The sequence below is a fragment of the Amphiura filiformis genome, chromosome 17 (genome assembly GCF_039555335.1).
Source record: "Amphiura filiformis chromosome 17, Afil_fr2py, whole genome shotgun sequence".
Taxonomy (NCBI): domain Eukaryota; kingdom Metazoa; phylum Echinodermata; class Ophiuroidea; order Amphilepidida; family Amphiuridae; genus Amphiura; species Amphiura filiformis.
In genome coordinates, this window is record NC_092644.1 from 50,549,217 (window position 1) to 50,571,057 (window position 21,841).

The 21,841-nt window shown below is 36.7% G+C and overlaps 1 protein-coding gene across 1 annotated transcript in view; it reads right to left on the reverse strand.

Moving 5' to 3' along the window:
- Window positions 1-21,841, reverse strand: part of LOC140137925 (protein kinase C-binding protein NELL2-like) — a 158,014-nt gene that overhangs the window by 67,926 nt on the left and 68,247 nt on the right. The window contains exon 5 of the mRNA XM_072159730.1: window positions 11,747-12,017. Coding sequence (XP_072015831.1) covers window positions 11,747-12,017 — 271 coding nt within the window. The remainder of the gene's footprint in view (window positions 1-11,746; window positions 12,018-21,841) is intronic.

Below are 21,841 nucleotides of genomic sequence, written 5' to 3' on the forward strand. Positions count from 1 at the left end.
CTTTTCCACATTTAATTAGAAATTAACACTTCTAATTTACATTGGGTGTAAAAAAAGTTGCTATTAAACATTTCATAAAATTTCCCGGCATTAGAAATAACTCCTTATGACCGTAGATTAACTTTATTTCAAAAGTAGAGCACAATATGAAGATGTTTACGGCAAAACACAAGAGTAAATCCGATTGTTTGTCGTGATAATTCCCAGCTTAGCTTTACGAGCACATCTCTATTATCTATATGGCAATCTGGGTCCAAATCAGAGTTGCCATATACTGGATTTTACACCCAATTGGGCTCATCTTTAAGTACATTTGTGCTACATTAGGCCAATGAATATGAGGAGGGCATATATTCCAAAATGTTAGGAAGTCCCTCCCCTTGAGTAGAAAATAGCGTACCTCCAGATTGTTTTGTCACTGCCGGGGTAAAGTTTTGTGTTTGTTGCATTGTAAATTGTTGCAATGGGTCTAGGCATTGCATCCTACACCCCTTGGGCAAATGATCCTTTTTCCAGCTCCTTGGGCTACTTATAAAATGCCCTTTGCTTTCTGATACATGGACATCATCTCAAATCTCCTATCTCAATGCTATTATTCCTTAATGACTTTGTGAGAGCAGCCACTGTCTGACCTACATCCATTTAATTCCATAATATAAGTTATGCAACATTACTACATAGCACTAAAAGAACTTGTAGGCCTATGTATGACTTGTATGACTTGTATGATATATATGTAGAAATATTAACCACTTGATTTTGCCCTTTTGTATTGGATTGCACATGAAAACGTGCAAGTGTCAAAGAAGTGTTTTTCAACAAATCTGTGAGCTTCTGTGAAAAATACTTTTAAATCTAAACCAACAGGAACCTAATTTAGCTATTCTGATGTTCATTGAGGTCACTGTGCAGTGACCCCATTGACAGGAACATTTGAACAAACTCTGGAAGAAGCCCGGGCAGTTCCCTCACAGATATGTGTTCCAATATCTGTGGTTCCCTCAATGAAATTGGATGCTTCCAGCTATATGCCTTCATAATGCAACACACTGACAATCCCACAAGAAAAAAAAAAAAACCGACACACAAGCATGTTTTGTGCAAAAAAAAACATAGCCTAATTGTGAAAACTGACTGACTGATGGACAGACATAAATGACTTGAGATACCATAAGGTCTTTTCTTCCGACAACCTAAAAATGAGTTACCACAAACGAAAATGAAATCTTCACATGCATTTACCAATTTATGCATTTTCACAAGTTACTTATTTTCATGGTTTATCCTACAGCCCTGTCATTACTGTACAGAAATGTATAATTCAAGCCACCAAAGTGATGCATTTCCAAATCACTAAAATTTCATACCACAAAACTTTGCTTTATGGTATGCAGATTGGATGAAATGTTTGCCCGGGAATGTTTGCTTCTGCAAAGTGGTAGTATTTTCAATACAATTTGTAATAGGTTGTCTACAAATCAATGCGATTTGTGTTACATAACCTATCTATAACTGGCGGTGTTGCTATAGGCTGATGCATGACATACAACATGTACAAAAAGTGGTTCATTAAATTATATCTCTATAAGACAAACTCTGACTATACTTTGTTTGGCTCGTAATTGACAAGACTCATAACATTGTGGAATGAGATAGAATGGGTGATTCCAGTTGAAATCCATACACCCCATATGGAAGACATGAATGTAAATGTAAATTTAAAATGGAGTTACCCATTCAGGTAACCCCATTTAAAATGCTCACTCTCTGTGTTATAGATTAATGTCTTGTCTTTCATAAGGGGAGCATGGATTTCAACTGGAATAGCCCAATGGCATAGAAGCAGTAGGGTAACGCAAAGTACAATTGCATCACTGATACATGTTTTTGTTAATTTATGCAAATTTTTGGACTTAGTTTACATGCGCAGTAATAACAAACAAAATAAGGGACTGTTCAATATTTACGCCAGTGGGGAGTGGAAGTTTTAAAGGGGAATCCAATTTTTCATGGGTCTTGATGGGGGTATCTGAATTTTTTACTTGAACTATGAACGTTAAGTTTTAAATTCAGAAAGGGGGAAAAACAAGGGGAATCTGAAACTTTTTTGTCAATTTTTTTGGTCTAAACTCCGCCCTCCCCCAGCATAAATACTGAAAGGTCTCTAAAATTTACCTATTACGAGTTGATCAGAGTATAGAATTGATTTGTTCACACATGTTCATATATACGGAGAGAGCAGGTGTTACTGGTTAACTTGATCATCATGTTAATGTCTCTATACCCCGCAGACCATCTTATGCACAGTACATAGGAGATCTCTAATGTGTCACTTAGTACAAGCTGCAATAACACACTCAGGTGAGATGGTAAATGGCTTTCTTGATACAAACTTACTTGAAGAGCATTTCAGTTTCTTTCTTCTAAATTTTAAATATCTTGTTCGTTTATGTGGGGGTGTTTCTGTATGTGTTTGCTGACAAATGATGACACACACAACCTTTCACATTTAAACCATTGACCTCTCTGTCCTCTTAAAGGAGGTCTGCAAATGACCATACGTGTATGTATTGTATATGCATTTGCAAGATACGTCCTCTATCGTACAATAGATATACTGCCCACAGTTGCTAGATAAAATTTCATCTTATACACTGTACACATAAAAAAAATGGCGGAAAACATCTTTGGTATGTTCAGGCATCCGCAGTTGTGTAGTACTGAACTTTGTCCACGGTTGGAGGCGAACACCAGTAGGGGTGCGTTTGTTTTTACCAACAAACATGGCCTTTGAGTCCACACTTATGTAGTGAAAAACCACACATAGAGAACTATGGACGTCACCAATCCATGGTCGTAAGACAGTGGCAGAGGGTGCTATATAGACCAACTTTGCATATAGGGTAGGGTCCTCTATTGTACGTGTAATTCCAGGTCCACGGTTAGCGGTGAAATATCACAGAAGTCCACTTTTGGATTATGATATGTCTGTGTGTGTGGGTCCATGGTTTCACTGTTAACAACCACACACACAATACGGGTCCACAGTTGTCGGTGAAAACGTGTAGGGGTGTGTGTTTCTAAACACAAGAATACACATGTGAGAATTCTGTGTTTAACAATGAACGCACAGGAACTGCGGATATCTACTGTTCCAAGACAGTGTTACTAGATTCAGAACCTTTGAAAACATTTAACCATTTCCTTCACTTTTAAACTCTGTCTATTTTGTGCTTTTAGAACTGTAATATTGCATTATGTTCTAAATTTGAACAAATTGAAAATATCATGGGATTTACTTAGTAATTCTGCATTCAGAAATACATTTTCCTCTTAAACTAGTTTTCAATTATAAATCTTCAAATGAATAATTCAAGGCCCAGTGTTTGGTTCTTCCACAAAACACTTGATTATTAACTGGTTTTAATGGAGCAAAATTTACTTTGAAGAAAATGCATGCCCATATCCATTTCAATAGAGCATTTATACGGTCTTAAACATCCCACCTGATTCAAGCCTATCTATGATTCAAGCCGTCAGCCAAAGTGAACATGTCAGGTCTCAACTTCACTCGGAATGTTAAATTAGTCACGCAATTCTGATCATGATTGATAATCTAAATGGCACTGAAAAATTCATCTCCATGTATTTTGAATGACAAAATATTGCTAAAGATTGGAGATCATGATGATTAAAGGAAAGTTACATATCCCAAGACATGATAATTGCTTTTGGTTTAAATAGAAATGTACATGTATGTCGAGCAAAAGATAGGTGTTTCCTGGCATCCCGGATTTTGTCGACCGATCCAGACCGGTAGATGAGAAATCAGACCAATTTGAGTTGAATTGGCATATCAAGGGAAATTTCTATCAGCTGCCGATCTACTGATCAGTGCTGCCGTTATGAAGGGAAATATCAAATGTATAATTAAACCTGAATTGAGATCAGGATCGGCCAATCTGCCAATTTTGTGATAGAAGATTGGCAGTGCCAATTTTGGACGGGATCACTAACCCCATCAGATTCAGCTTTCTTTTAATGTTTCTACACTCAGTATGAGCTTGTATCTGATAGTATTTTCACTACAAAGCACAACTACTTTAAACACACAAACATACAAACAAACAAACAAAACAGTTACAGACCAAATATAATTTCAGACTTCATCCCAACATTTCCTTTCCTTCAATCGAATTTTCCCAAGCATGGAGACAAATTAACACTCCTACTATGCAAGCATGTCAACCGCAAATACACTTATTTGATTAGAATTAGGCCATTCCATTAGAAACACACACCCCCTTGATGTAGATTTTGAAATGCAAACCACACTCAACAGCTGTAATTATTCCAGATCCAACCATTTTTAAAAATGGAAAAGGTTTTGAAATTCCAAACAAATTGTGTACATGTAATTTTAGGTAAAATTATGCAAAATTCAACTGGATTTTAAAAATTTCAACAATTTATAACTGGAATTTAACATAAAATTAGGAACAATTTCCAGTTGGATAGACACAACTGGAATTGAGATGGAGGTGAAATCTTCCACAGAGGGTGTGTGGATTTAAATGGAATAGCCCACTGTGACAATCTTCAATGTCTTCTTAGAACTTGGTCAAGTCTAAAACACTTCATAGAGCTGATTAAAAAAGGAAAGAAATGCGTGGATACAAAATACAACAACAAACAAACAACAACCATTTTGTGTCTCCAAATGAAAAAAAAAACATTGATCCTATGATTGCCTTTTTATGTCAAGACTATGTTGAGGTTGGGCCAATTTTTTACACTACGTATTAAAGGAGGGTTTTGTGATCCTAACATTCTCTTTTTATGACATTTTGCAGTAGATATCCACGAAAAAAGCTTCTTCCTCAAATTTCAGTTGATTCCGATTTTGCGTTTGCGAGTTATGCATGATTATGTGTATTACACTGCTCCATTATAGGCCATTGTTGTAATTTCGTTCTGGTATACCAGAACGAAATTCAAATTTGGCGATATTTTTGCTAAACGAATCAATCTGCCAGAAATATTTAGTACATAAAAAATATGTAGCCAGAGGTATCCAGTGGTATAAAAATCTCAACTTTTTTTGAGAAAAGTGGGGGGATGAGGCTGTGGATCACGAAATACCCTTTTAAGGTACGGTATTTTGGCACATTTTTTTTAAATTTCATGCATTATTGTATATATAGTTAAACCTTGTGATTTATAATGGGCAAAGTTTTGTTTGTTTTTTTTGCTGGAAATCTAATGAAGTGTCCCTTTGTGTTTTCATCATAAAACAAGAGTAATTATTCAACCTTTTTTGTCGAGGGTGAAAAAACTTGTAAATAGCCATACATGATGGGACACAGAATCACTAGGATCTCATACATGCTCATCTGTCAGTACAAAGTTCTTTACCTCAATAGGTTTCTACATGCAGAGAATGACCTTTGGGTATGTTGGGTACAAAAACTCATAGTCCACAACTAGAGGTCAACTTCTGAGCTATGCTAGTCAAATGGAGGTTACTGAACTTTGCTATAGCTATGAGATCATTTTGACTCATAGTGAATCTGACAGAAACAAGTCATTTGAAGAAAAGCAGCCAGCAGGTAAAATATATGCTACTTCCAACGAGATACCACCAAATAAGCAATCTCACTTCGCACTATATCGTAGTTATACCGTCTGTTTTTCATCCAGACATTAATTGCTTGTGGGTTACTGGTTCATTAAACACCGACTGACGAAAAAACTGCTGCTCTGTTCAAATTCAATAAGCCAAAGGATCTCTAGTACATATGTTCTTAAATTTCAAGTTATGAAATATTTACAGTGTCTGTATTTGTGTCGCGCACTGTGGACCAAAATGTCATTTTAGAGACAAAAATATAGAGATTAATGGTAGCGATTTGATGTAGGTAAGAAGTTTGCTAGTTGTCAAATGTATAGGTTCTATTTGCATGTATTATGGTAGAGGGAACGAGTCAATATACTCAGTGACTTTTATTATATTGCTCTTATTTGACTTGTATTTACTATGGAATCACGTTATGTACGTCACAAATTGACTTTTAGTATTCCCATCATTCCTTGTTGTGAGAGTCCCTAGCATGCCTAAAGAAATGTAATGACCTTTGAGTATGTTGGGTACAAAAACTTATAGTCCACATCTAGAGGTCAACGTCTGAGCTATATGAGCTTTGCTATAGCTATGAGATCGTTTTGACTCATAGTGAATCTGACAGAAACAAGTCATTTGAAGAAAAGCAGCCAGAAGGTAAAATAAATGCTACTTCCAACGAGATGCCACCAAATAAGCAATCTCACTTCGCACTATATCGTGTTCAATATAGTCTGTTTTTGATCCAGACATTAATTGCTTGTGGGTTACTGGTTCGTTAAACACCGACTGACGAAAAAACTGCTGCTCTGTTCAAATTCAATAAGCCAAAGGATCTCTGGTACATATGTTCTTAAATTTCAAGTTATGAAATATTTACAGTGTCTGTATTTGTGTCGCGCACTGTGGACCAAAATGTCATTTTAGAGACAAAAATATAGAGATTAATGGTAGCGATTTGATGTAGGTAAGAAGTTTGCTAGTTGTCAAATGTAGGTTCTATTTGCATGTATTATGGTAGAGGGAACGAGTCAATATACTCAGTGACTTTTATTATATTGCTCTTATTTAACTTATTTACTATGGAATCACGTTATGTACGTCACAAATTGACTTTTAGCATTCCCATCATTCCTTGTTGTGAGAGTCCCTAGCATGCCTAAAGAAATTTATTGATGATTTCTTTAAAAGAAAATGAATTTTGACAACTGGGGTCATCCATTGTGTCCAAGAAGCAGCAGATTCAAATTATAACAAGTGTCTGTAATTGTGTCACCCATAAGTGGACCAAAATGTCATTTTAGAGAGAAAAATATGAAAATAGATGGAACAGATTTGTTGTAGTTACGAAGAGTTGTAATGTAAGTTCTATTTGCAAGTATAGGGCAACTACTTGATTATATTTCTACATGTTGATACTACATACTCTGAAAATTTTAGAAAAATCGCACGAGTCCGTTTTTTTAAAAATCACATTTTTGTTCCTAACATGGGGGTTATAGCGCCCTCAACGGGGGCACTCTCTTCATAGGGCTACATGTAAAGACCAGTTATAGACAAATGGCCCTAAAATAAAAGCGGACTCGTCATGAATTTCCTCAAATTTTGCATATGATGTAGATTTAACATCTGGAATGTAATGCAAGTGATGTCGTTGCTGCTCTTCTAAATTCATTTTTAAAATGTCCTCCCCAGACCAAGGTGACTCTACTACTTTTATTATATTGCTCTTATTCAACTTGTGTTGATCATGGAATTATGTTGCTGTGTTCGTCAGAGATTGACTTTATGTCTCCCCATAATTCCTTGATGTGGGAGTACCTTAAACATTGTCTCAATAAATGTGTTGATGATTTCTTAAAAACAAAACATTTGCCTGACACCCTGCAAATAGTGATGTATAGATGCTGGTCATTTATAGCATGAGTGGAAGGGGATTTACCAATTTCAGATGGGGTATGGGTAGGGGGAAGGAGAGGAGCATGTCTGAGGATTATTGCAGGAAAAGGATAAAGAAGTAAAAAATGCCTACATTTTAAAATAATTTGTCAGAAAATGGGAGTATTTTGACAAGACTTTTCCTAATTTCAACAGAAGTCAAATGCAGATTCATATTCTTGTTAAGGATAAAAATATTTTTCAATCCTTAGTCACAGTTGACAGAAAGCATACCAAATGGCTTATTTTTCAAAACCTATAAACAAACTTCTTGTGCAATGTTTGATTGGCATTATGGGATTGCTGTATCCCCCCTCTATATGCACATAGTCTAGGTAGATGGGAGGTACCCAGACTGTATGCATTCATAGATCACCAGATGGGTCATACAGAGAGCATCCATAGTACAACTACAGGATATTGAGTAAATCTAAAAGAAAACAGAGGAAATGAGGCGATCAGAAATTATCAAATCACGGAAGAGATGTAGGGAGGGAGCAAATGAAACGTGTTGAAATGGATGAATTGTAGAAAAGAAAAGAACTGTAACACTTGCATGAAATGAAACTGCTAATGAGAGATACTTAAAGGGAGGAGAACCTTTCAAGCATTTGAAAAAAGTGAATGAAACATTACCATTTGGATGTTTAAAAAGGTGTTTGCTGGGATATAGTCCAATATTCTTCCATGCATTTTTCTATTGGATCAAATGCTGCGATTTTTTTGTTCTTCACTGCAGTTAGCAGGATTAGCAGGGTCCAGTTCTTCTCGCAAAATTCATGCAAAACGTTTTAACAATAGACTGGCCCTTAATATCTCAAACAAGAATATAAAAGAAACATATCCCGTTCACCTGGTATGTATTTCAACATTTGCACTCTTCTCAGGAAGAGGAATTGCCTTGTACCCATACAGGATGACAAAGTGATTCCCTCAGGGAGGGTAGGGCAGGAACTCAGGTGTTATGGAATAGACCTCATTTGTTAGCTGCTAAGCTTTCAATGCAAAGATTCTTTCTGATGTATTACTTCCATCCAGTAAGGGTGCATCTGTGTCTATTCCTCTGTTTATGTGTTAAGTGCTTGTTTGTTTTATAAACAGTTATAATGGAAACATAGGTTCAAGTGGCACATTGACTGAGAATATTGACAGTGTGCATCTATTTGTGTGTACATGATCTGGTATGAGGTGTATGTTTGTATGGTTTGAAAAGCTGTACAAAATGCCAGTTTCTACATGTGTGGATACAGTATGTGTGGGGTACGTGGGACTAAGGATGTATGGGCTGTTTGTAAACACTGGCCAACAAGGATACGCACAGCCAACACACAGGAACTGCGGATATCTACTATTCCTGGACAGAATTTAAAGCTCTCACCCATCGCCGGGTACCCGAGTTCACACCCGTCCTTGACCTACCTGGGTCAAAATTCCAGTAATGGGTTACCCAAATCAAAAAATCATTGTAAATGCCACTATTTTGGGTAAAAATGGGCACATTTGAGACAGATGTTCACCTTTATGCCCCCAAATATATTTGCCTCACCTTATTATCCACCCCACCCTGAACAAAACTTTCTGTTACTAACCACTGTTTGCTTTTAAACATAGCATAAAGGGCCGCTACAGACTTTTTAGTTCAATGTATAAACATGTCTCAGTTATTTGATCTATTCCCATTCTATTTACAGTAATGTTTAACTTCTAATGAATATTTGATGATCGATTTTACATCATCAAACGTTCGTTAGAACTTAAGTATTACTGGAAATAGAATGGGAATAGGTTAAATAACAAAGACATGTTACATTGAATATTCTATGTCAAATACTTGGAGGCTGTAGCGGCCCTAATACCAAAGAACAAAATATGAGAAAAAAATCATTAAGCCAATGACCGTGTGGTTTTTATTTTATCACATTCATAACCCATTCTGTGGGTACACCATGATAACAATTTACACAAGGAATATTAAAATAGTAATTGTGGAAATGAACTTGTGAACTTTCCTGTCCACAAATTATTTCCATGTGTAAATAAGAAATAGTCTAGGAATATTTACTTATCAAATTATGCGACTGATATAAAGGTGGGTGACCTGAATGACAGCCTCATTTCCCACTTTAACCCATCAAAGTTGAGATTTTGGAATGAGAAATTAGCTCATATTTTTCTCATATCCATTGAGTACACATCCAGTACCACCGTAGCAGATTACAAATTGAGAAAATAACATTCCATCTGGCAACAGATCGTCACACATTTTTTACGGCCAGAGGTACTTCGCTACAGGCTAGCTCTTGCGGAGGTACTCCGTGCTAGGAGCAAGACACATATTTTTGACTTACGCTACATAACATAAAGTATAATAACCCAACAAAGGTTCTTTCTGTGTAAAATAACTTAATAACACAAAGAACCAGTTTTACTCTTTAGAACTTTTGGCTTTTAATTCTCCCATAGGCCAGCTAGGCCTATAACATTGATAACACTATAGTATTAGTGATGAATACTCAAGGCATAGTACAGGTGTCAGCTACCTATTCCACTATCAACAAGCATTCATTGAATGTGATTGCCTTTAGTAAATAATGGGTAGGGTCCAGTGGTGGGGCTATATTTGCATCTGACGTCACATGTCAATCAAACTCAGAGACTTTGTTATGATGATTAAATGTCAGAATACGAGAGGGTATCAAAAAGTTTTAGAAATCGCCCAGAAGTGAAAGAGCTATATCAATGAAATTTTGTCAGTGCAATCATTGGTCCTTATGTACACTATGGTGCAAAATGGTCTCATAAGTATGTTTACTTTTTTTACAGGAGCTAGATGTCACTACCTGCCTATGTAACAGCATAACCAGCAAAATGGAGAAAATTGAGGCATGCAGCATGATTAAGTTCCATTTAAGGGTTACAGTGCCCAACAAATATGTAATGAAATAAAATTCCTTTTCCAAAAAGCGACAGTGACATATCACAATCACCACCGAACATAACTTTCATTTCATCATCAATTTTCTAGGCACTGCAACCCTTCAAAAGCAGGATCTTAATAATGCTGCTTGCCTCAATTTTCTTCTTCAATCTTGCATTTATGCGCAGTAACTGGGGCAGCAGGTTATTGGCATCTAGTGCCACCTGTAAAAAAAGTAAACATACCTATGAGACCATTTTGGACCATAATACATAAGGACCAGTGATTGCACTGACAAAATTTCATTGATATAGCTCTTTCACTTCTGGCATTTCTAAAACTTTTGATACCCCTCAGATAGTAAAAAAAATGTGCCCTATGTTAGTTTTTCACCTTCAAACAGGCAAACCATCTGAAAAGTTAGGTTTTAGTAATAGGAAAGTCTTTGCTAAAGGCAACATATCAACTATGACTAGAAAAGTTCCTTTTTGCATTGTAAAAGTACCAACACCATCCCCCATGCATGTTTTGCGATTCCTGTTTTACAAAAGAGTCACCAGACCGGGTCACCAGATGATTGGCCTTTTCGGTAAATCCTATAAGCCTTTGCGAGTACACCTGAGAACTCGTCATTTGACGTCACACCGACTTGCAATGCGCAGTAACGATGTTTGATAAATGATGTGCACATCGGCACAGATCAGCATGACGTCAAATGACGAGTTCTCACCTGTACTCGCAAAGGCTTATGGGATTTACCTAAAAGGACATTATTACCTTCCTCGCTACTAACTAGTAACAGGCTGTGTCCGACTTTTATTATAGGGGTAAGACTGGGGGGAAGTAGCCGCCGCCTAGCCAGTCGCGGTCCTTGGGTAGAAGTCCTTCCGGAATAACACAGAACACATTTTCTTTAGTTTATATAATCAAATATAGACATTGTTTGATTCCATTTTTGTGTTGAAACAAGATGAACTTTTACCTGGTACCCTTTATCCTAACCACAAACATATCAATCAGGTTAAACCATCCATGCAGAGAAATGCAAGATTCTTGGAAAATCCATCCAAAAATATCCTTACCATCTCATCTCCATTCCTGAATAATATTTTGCTGACTACTATTTCTCAGCTAAGGGGTGAAATCAAAACTCGACCGGCGGTTGACCGGCGGTTCCATCTGGTTCTGTCCGGTTGCTATTGTTCTAAACAACGGCAACCAGACGGAACCGCCGGTCGAGTTTTGATTTCATCCCTAACCCACTGGCTTACCTTGAAATATGTTTTATCCGGTCCTCTCTGTCCTAACCACATGGATAAATCCGGCAGATCCATGCTAAAATCCGGTTCATGGATCCGTCTAGATCCTAATTCTTTGCAATTCATGTACACTGTGATATGTGGTCCACTGATGGTCAGTGCCAGTTTGGTCCACTGATTGTCCTCTAAAGGTGCTGGAATGGTCTCCACTTGTACTTTGCCTCCACTTGTGTAATATAGGCGGATTTCTTTGTTTCTTGTGCTGACGAAAAATTCCAGGTATCTGTTGATGAGAAAAAGGGAAATGGATAGAAATTAATGAACCTGAAATTAATGAACATGTAATCGCCGACAACAGTTTCAGGCAAAGTGAACTGAAACTGAAAATGATATATTAATACTCATGCTCAGGCCCGTACGCAGGGGGGGTGCGGGGGTGCGAGTGTAGCAAGGAAAAAAATCATGTTTTTGTGCTTTTTTGGTCAAAAAAGGTCCAAATTTGGGGAAGAAAGTCCACTTTTCACAAAATCGCCCCCCCCCCTTGGAGAAAAAGTCCACTTTTTTCAAAATCAGCACCCCCCAAAAAAAATTCTGCGTACGGGCCTGCTCATGCTAGCTAGGCTTGTATGTATTAACAAGCAAGATAATTATATTTATGAATGAATCAACGATTATGAAGTAAATCTAATTTGTTTTAAATTTTCTAATGCTGTCATATGATAAAACAAAGTCCTTCATAGGGCTTGTGGGCACGTATGCTTGCATGCACTCGCCCCACACATGTTTAACCGCTGGTATAAATATGCTATCAACTGTGGACATTATTTATGTGTTTTTATGTTGTTTTCGATCTAGTAAAAGGAACATGGACATCCATGGTTTCAGTGTGTGCACTGTAGCACAGAATTTCTTGTCTGTGACCTTGTGTAACAGTGTTCACAAACACACACCCCCGCCCCCATCCGATTCTGTACTATGCAATAGGGGATCTCACCCCTCCCCATATGTCCAACTTTGACACACTCTATGGGGTTATATAGCTGTATTAACGCAGTAAGAAAACTGGGGATATCCCTGTTTGCAGGCGTATCCCTAGTTTATCGGGATGGAACATAAATGTATCCCCATTTGACACGTCTTACAAACAAACACACACCCACACCACCTTAATATGCAGCATGTATTGCTGTGGGCTGCAGTATTACGTGCATTTAATGTAATATGTAGGAGTACAAGAAAGCTTATCACAGCTACTGAAAGAATTGATATTACAAGAAGAAGGGGAGATATATAAGTAGCTTTACAAATAAAAACGTCCATTTCAATTACATTGATATTTAACTTAGACATTAAGAAATCCACAGCGTAATCCTGCGCTTCCATTTGCTATAGCCTTGCAGCAAATCAAACAAAAAACGATTGCTCTTACCTAATATTAAAATGTCTGCGCCATGCATTTAGCAGGAGTCACCTAACACTACTGCCACTAGGCATATGTATCTATATTGTTTCAAGCTTAGCTAAAATATTTTTGTAACATTAGTACATTATGTTGCTATCATGTTTGACGATGTTCTTTAAACGATGCATGTTTTGTTACATGGTTTAGCCTAATTACTAATTAGCGAAGGGAATCATGATACAAATAATTACAATTAGGCCTAATAATTTTGCAAAATATTTAAACGAGGATCAAATTTATCCTTCCTAGTTGTTTTCCATGTAAGAAATAATTCTGTGCTGCATTGTGCATTAGCATGAGAGTAAATTATCTATAAAATTGGGAAGCAGATAATTAGCTTTTTTCCAACTATATGGGTGTAAATTAATCTACTGCCAAAATGGAAAAGTTTATATTTACCATAAAATGCTTATTGATAATAATTGTGTGAAATATTCGTTCAAAACCCATCCATGCTACATAGACATTGGGTCGTCTTATGTTTCCAGTCCCCATGATTTCAAGACTATTTCATTATAAAAGTCAACTACATTAAAGGGGCATTTCCTGTTCCACAGCCTCATCCCCCCAACCTACTCCAAAAAGTTTTATACCATCAGAAACTTTGCCCAGGACTACATAATGTTTATGTGCAAACCTTTCTTAATTGCAGATTTGGTTGTTTGATAAAGATATCATCCAATTTGTATTTTCTGTCTGTGTGGCTCACAAAACCAAAGTTTAAATCAACTAAAAATTAGGAAATAAGCTTTTCTGTGGCTATATCTATTGAATCATAATACATTCTAGAACATGTAAAAGGAGGATGCTAAAATCAAGAAATACCCCCTTTAAATCCCATGTCCTGCTTGAGCATCATACTGTTTCTGCATTCAGCAGCATCACATCAGAAAATAAATTGCCCCCAACAAACAGAAATAATCAGCCTAGGCTGATCCGTTTCTCACTTACACATTTCACACTTTCTCTGGTGAATCAATAGGACTTACCCAATCAAACATTAGAAGCCTACAATAGGAAATCAGAAAACAGAAAATCAAGGTTTTTGATATGAAATACAAAAACTTTAAAAGGCCTATTGTATTTTCATCTAAGAGAATGCACACAGCTTGTTATAAGCGATATACAAGGTAAAGTCTATGAAGATACACAGGGAAATCATGCCGATGCCTTTTGTGAGAAAACATTGAGAACCCATTTCTGAACATACAAAGCACAAAAAGAGAAGTCGATGCAATATCACCCGCTGGTATTCATCATTAGGATCCCTACATGCTCATCTGTCTGGGCTCAGTTCTTTAACCTCAATATATTTATACATGCATAGAATGACCTTTGAATATGTTGGGTACAAAAATTCATCTCTACAACTTCATGTCAAAGTTTGGAATATGATTGTTGAATGGAGCTGAATGAATTGTGTCACTGGAGATGAGAGCATTTTGGTTGGTATTGATTCCTATTTTGCCTTGCATTACCATATTCATCCACACAATACTATGACATTTCCTTGATAATATCAAACCCATTAGCCATGTTAGCTGAAAATCATTTCACAATAAAATGTAACTCTATTATATACCTTAAAAGTGTGACCTTTGTAAACGTACGAAGGAAAACAAGTCCATCTATATTGATTCCGTATTCTTTAACAGCACCGTATTGCATGCAAGAAAAGGCGTGTATGGGGAGGTTCAGTTGAGATAATTAGCACAAAAGTGCATGTATGTCCCCGGGATGGGAAGTTAGTATTCAGATAAGGGAGGTATCATCCCTGGTTGCCATATGATGTCTAAAACATACGATTGGGCTCATATAAAAGCTTTCCACAGAACAAAAGACCTCAAAAGGGACTCTGTTTAGGCATTTGTTGCACCCTGTAACTATTATCCCCTACAGATATCAATGGAAAGTTATTGCCTTGGGAGAAAAGCTCCTGGTCATGTTAGAGATGTGTAATGATGTAACACAGGCTACCATTAAGCATTGTTGACATGGCAACACTACTACCATCCAACAGTCCATCCTCCTTTAATATTGGAATCCTAACCTTATGTCCTGGAGACAGGGAAGTTTGTATTCGGACAGAGAAGCGTTGTCCGACAGTTCACCTTTTCCTCATATTAGAATCTCACCCATATCCTCTGGCCAAGAGAGGGTTGAATATTTATGAAAAGCTTTATCCAAAAGTCTACTTTCTTTATCAGTAGGATCTCACACCTCGGTGAGGACAGTTCTTTAACCACAATAGGTTTGGATATTCATATGAATAAGTTAAACTTATACTCCACAACTTGATGTCAAAGTTTGAACTATTTCAGTTCACACGGTCGGACATAAGTGAGTTATTACCGGTAATAAGTGACTTACAACCGGTAATAGTGACTTATTACCGGTAATAAGTGACTTAAGTCCGACCATGTGAACATGACTTAAGATTGTTAAATAGCAGTTAATGAGCTGTGCTATGCTATTCACTGCCTTAGTGTGACATCAAAATCAATCATTGCCAGGGCAACTGGTTCATGCTATATGTGTTTGGAACCACAATCAAAATGATTGCAACACAAAGTCAATGGGTTGCTAACAGATTTGCAAACCGTGAACCAGTAACAAAAGTATGGTGTACTACCACGGTGAAGTGGCAATGAGACAATTTTGGAATTTAGTTCATTCTCTAAACATAAAAGTGGAAATGTTATATGGTGCAATTGTGCTAATTTTAACATGACCACTGTAGCATTTTTCATAACATTTTGTAGTTCTAGAAAAGGATATGCATTCTTGAAAGTGATATAAACATGCATCTTTAGCAATGTTCCAATAACAGAAACATTTCCATTTCCTGTACTGGACATGTATTCATCCCTCATCCATCACAGCCCTTAACTGGCAAATTCTATTTGACAATTTGTCTGCAAATTTGCAACACCACTTGACAGCCATTGTTTTTAAGCCATTGTATATTAGGGAATCATATAAACTTGAACTGCACCTTCATGTGCATTCACATAATATACAGGTTTACATTTTGATTTTTGTTGATATTATACCGGTTCTTTTAATATGCATTTCTAAAATTGCTGTAATCAAATAACGCACAGGTCATTCTACATCTATGGACACTAATTTTATTCTCAGACCGTGCTCCAGTGAATTTATCGATGCAGTTTTCAATAGATGTGCTATTTTTAAATATCATTTTGAAGTGCTTCAAAATCTGTACAAAACAAGAATAGAAAACATGAATATTGGCTCCTTAAATACTTTGCACACACTCATATGGGAATTAAAATAAAGACAACGTTCCGGACTTAGTCCATGGAGATTATGATTTATTTTTCATCAACTTAATGTAACTGGTGAAAATGATGGAATGTATTCTTGGTTTTAACAAAAATAACTTTTAACAGTGCGCTATAATGTCATGAGCATAATGAGTGTGAAAACTGATCCAACTAATTACACTAACGAATGGCAACACCCCCCCCCCCCCACTTCTGCCAGGGTGGCGGTTAGTTTTTTTTTGTGAATATTGTTCGTTGTAGCGAAATGTATTGTGGAACGTCTGCATATGGGCGATTCCAAGTCCCATCATTCTGCAACGCGAAGTTTGCATATGCAAATTAGGGTGGTTTAGAAAAGTTTCTCCTGCCTTAATCATTCATTTACCAAAAATAGTTTCCATTATGCTATTCATCTACATGTATGGCTGCTGCATTAAAAAGAAATTCATATGCAAACTTCGCGTTGCGGAATGATACGCTTGGAATTGGCCATTGATTCAACCCCTAGCATGGATATTGAGGAATTCCTATGAAGCCATGTATATGAATATTCATTAAGATCCGGGCTATCTATCCTTTAGATCTACATTCCCATCTGATCTGGATCAAACAAGTGCATTATGGGAAGCCTGCATTGATTCAACCCCTTAGTATGGATATCAGATGATTCTCATGTATATGAATATTCATTAGGATTAGGGCTATCTATGTGATTATCCATTTTACATTCCCATCTGATGCATATGATCTGTCTAGATTGTTATCAAATTAGCAACCATGTGCATGTGATGCACGATGCCAGAATTTTGCCTCAATATACATTAATAATATACCCTTGGTGTGAGATACATGTAGGTGCTTGGTGTTGTAATCCTCATATAGCTCTTTTTGAGCTAATATAACATTGGGATTAAGGGGGAAATTATGAATCTACCAATTACGGCCAGCAAAACGAACTGAAAATCGTTGAGCAGTCATGGAATCAAGACCCATGGCCGGCCTCCCACTTTTGAAAACTGCTCAAGACCATTGGTTCATATATCTCTAGTTATAGGGTTAAGCCATGATAAAAGCACCACCAATCCAGTATAAATAGCCAAAAGAGACCAGCACTACATGTAGCCTGTACTGATGCTCCGTTAACATTTTGCATTACCAAATTGTGGAACATTGATCAGAAGGACTGGACCAATTCCATGTTCCAGAGGATTGAGTCTCTAAAGTATTGTTCATGTATAGCTTATTATGGTTTAAGATAAAGCCATCACTATGGACCACAATGGCCTCATCTCAATGGCAACGTTCAATAACCTCAATGAAACAATCAAATCAAAATTTGACCTGAAGTTGCAGAGTATGAGTTTTTGTACCCAAATTTTCAAAGGTCATTCAATGAATGTACAAATGTATTTGAGTTGAAGAACTGTGCCCCTGATAGATGAGCATGTTGTGGATCCAATGCATGCTAAAAGTACCACCAGTCCAGAATCAATAGCCAAAAGTGACCAGCACTGGCGTGCACTGATTCTCGGCTCACATTTTGCGCTACCAAGTTTTGGAACATTGTGATCTGAGGGAACTGGGCCAGTTCCATGTTCCAGAGGATTGGGTTTCTAAAGTATTGTTCATGTATAGCTTATTATCACTATGGACCACAATGCCCTCATCTCAATGGCAAAGTTCAATAACCTCAATGAAACAATCATAGTACAAAATTTGACCTGAAGTTGCAGAGTATGAGTTTTTGTACCCAAAGTTTCAAAGGTCATTCAATGAATGTACAAATGTATTGGAGTTGAAGAACTGTGCCCCTGATAGATGAGCATGTTGTGGATCCAATGCATGCTATAAGCACCGCCAGTCCAGAATCAATAGCCAAAAGTGACCAGCACTGGCGTGCACTGATTCTTGGCTCACATTTTGTGCTACCAATTTGTGGGACACTGTGATCTGAGGGAACTGCTCCAGTTCTATGTTCCTTAGGATTGGGTTTCTAAAGTATTGTTCATGTATAGCTTAGTATGGTTAAAGATAATGCCATGCTAAAAGCACCACCAGACCAGAATCAATAGCCAGAAGTGACCAGCACTGGTGTGCACTGATTCTTGGCTCACATTTGTGCAACCAATTTGTGAGACACTGTGATCTGAGGGAACTGGGCCAGATCTATGTTCCTGAGGATTGGGTCTCTGAAGCATTGTTCATTCATAGCTTAGCATGGTTAAAGTTAAAACCATGATAAAAGCATGATGAGGATGCATTATTAATCTGCATCAAATCACATCAATCTGGACCCAGAGCATTATATAGATATAGCTGTATTCATTGTATTAGGCCATGTTACTAATCAAAGGCCTCATGTTATGATTACTAGCGGCATACGCTGACCCAATCAATGCCTTACTTTTCTCGCTACTGCACGACATTTTTGTCTTCTTTGTATCATCCTCTGTATTAGCCCTTTACATGATCAGATTGCTACAGTGTATAGATGCAACAATCAAACATATGAATGAAGGCAAGGTAGGATAATGGTGATGGGGGAATAGATGCAGTGTGCCGGTGCAGTGTGTAGGATATATGTTTGCAGATTCATTCAATATGGTTCAACACATTAATGCTAAATCCCCTCCCCCCCCCCCCATTTCTCATTTTTGATCCCAAACATTACAAAACAAATCATCATCAACAACAATAATCGAACAACAACCAAACAACAACAACGATTACGTTGGTTGAAAATCAAGGTTGTAACAATAAGATCCCATTTATTGGCACAAATTTCTTGCCATGGAATTTATTTCAAATTTGGACTTAATATTGCACTTCGAAATTGGCACAGAGAGGTTACATGCACAAATTGAACCAATCTAGAGCTACTTTTAGCACATTCTTAACTTAGCTGATAATACTCCAGAGTCTATCATTATTTTTAACTTTTGTATCTTTACAGGGCCTCCTGACCAGGCCATACAGTCACAACAGATCAGAATCTCTGAACTACCCAGCCTTCAGGTATACATTTCTTGCACACAAACAAACAACTTCAACTTGATCAAGTTAACCTTAATAAAATGGTCCAGACCAATGATGGCCTCACTGAATGTCCATGACTGCCTTTAACCTGTATCTCAATAAGTTTGATTAAAAATCTACATTTCTAGTTATCTACAACATCTGAATAATTTATATTAGATGTTTAAAAATAATTACATATTTTATTAACTTATTTAGAATATTCAAAAGAGTACTAATATGCCTAGTATTGGATTCTCTTGAAATATTCGATTTTGCTGGAATTTCACAATTCAGCAAACAAATTTCAAAACAAAAAAAAATCTTGTCCACTTTACAAATCAGAATCTACCTGACTGGTTTACCAGGTCAATGCATCCTGATAGTCTACCTTAGGGGACATATTTTTCTTCAGAAGTGGAACTTGTATGACACTGAGCACGAGACAGCCTGAGGAAGCAGGTAGTATTACTCGGTGGTTCCTCCCATTCAAAAGATAATATACAGGTGAATTGAGAATGAAATGGGGTCATACCTCATTGGACTACATGTATTCAGCCAGCACAGAGGTATATGTGTTGCCCTGGGGGTACTACTCAGGTAAATTAAGGGAAATACAGGGCCTCTAATTAGGGGTAGGTAGCTACTAGCAAGGGAGCTAGCTGTACATGCTTCCTGAGCCATACTCTGTATTGTGCTGAATGTTTTTCTGTTGATACCGACCTATAGAACATGACTTTGAACATTCAAGAACAGAAATGGGTGAAATAATAACATACCTGCCAACATTGAAAACCTAGAAAACAGAGTACATGGCGAACGTAGGGTGCTAAGCTAGAGGGTTTCTACACTGTAAAAACCCTTATAAGCCCCTTCACATTAGACACATTTTATAGAAAAACAACAAGGTGAAAATGAAGCCCTAGGCTTTTATACACTTTGAGGAGGGATTTATACTCCATATCTAGCAACAATTTCAACACATATTTGATGACTACAACCTTTGAAAAAAATGTGAAAAAACATTCTGGGACCTGTTTTTTTAAGTTTGAAAAATATGCTTCCTTCACACAGAAAATGTGCTTTTAAAAATGCAGTTTCCTATAGTTTTGTACATAACGATCATTTGTTGAAGCGATTTTTTGGCTTTATAACAAGGCCTACGTGACTGATAGGACATTGATATGATGCACAATACAAAGGTGAATTTTTTTTTTTAAATCCATTTTTTCTTAATTTTTTCAAAGTTTTTGGCAACTTGAGAACCTATAGACCTATTCTGAAGGTTGCATTTGAGGAGGGATTTATACTCCATATCTGGCAACAATTTCAACACATATTTGATGACTGCAACCTTTGAAAAAATGTGAAAAAACATTCTGGGACTTGTTTTTACAAGTTTGAAAATTATGCTTCCTTCACATAGAAAATGTGCTTTTAAAAATGCAGTTTCCTATACTTTTGTACATAACGATCATTCGTTGAAGCGATTTTTTGGCTTTATAACAGGGCCTACATTTAACAAAAAACATGTCAAAGTTTTTCTTGACTTTGAAGAAACACTAGACGTATTCTGAAGTGCTAGGATCATTCACAGATGATTTGAAAAAAAAAATTGGAAAACATTACAAAAAAATTTTGTTATCTTTAATATGGAAACCACTAACTAATGTTTACCTCTTCATCTATCACAATATTATACATGCATTGGTTTTCCATGCATTTTATAATATGTGCTACATGAAGAGGTAGTGGTTTGCATATTAAGGATAACAAACTGTAATTTTTTTGTAATTTTTTCGAATTGTTTTCAAATTAACTGTGAATGATCCTAGCACTTCAGAATAGGTCCAGTGGTTCTCCAAAGTCGCCGAAAACTTTGGAAAAGAAATTTTTTTTAAATTATTTAAAAAAAAAAAAAAAATTCGGGGTTTAAAACTCGAAATCGGAGTAACTCCGCGAAAATCGGAGTAGTTGGCAGGTATGTAATAAGTGAAATATTTACAGAAGTATCATATAAAATTTTCCTGAAAGACAATTTAAAACTGATATTAAATCAGGATCAAATTTGTAATAGTTAGTTCTAAAGATTACCTCTCACCTGGGAAACTGAAAGTGAAAACTCTTGAACATTAAATTTCAATCATATGTGACCGTCCACCACAAACAGCTCGTGAAGTCAGCAAATTGTATTCTGAGTTACAGTGCAAAATGTGCATAAAGGTTGTATTCATAACTCAAGTTGGTGCTACATGTTTCTCATTTTGCTGGTGCCAGTCAAACACCTTTTAAAACAATCATTAATCCTATTGTTGAAGAGGATAATAAGCTTCTACTTATGTA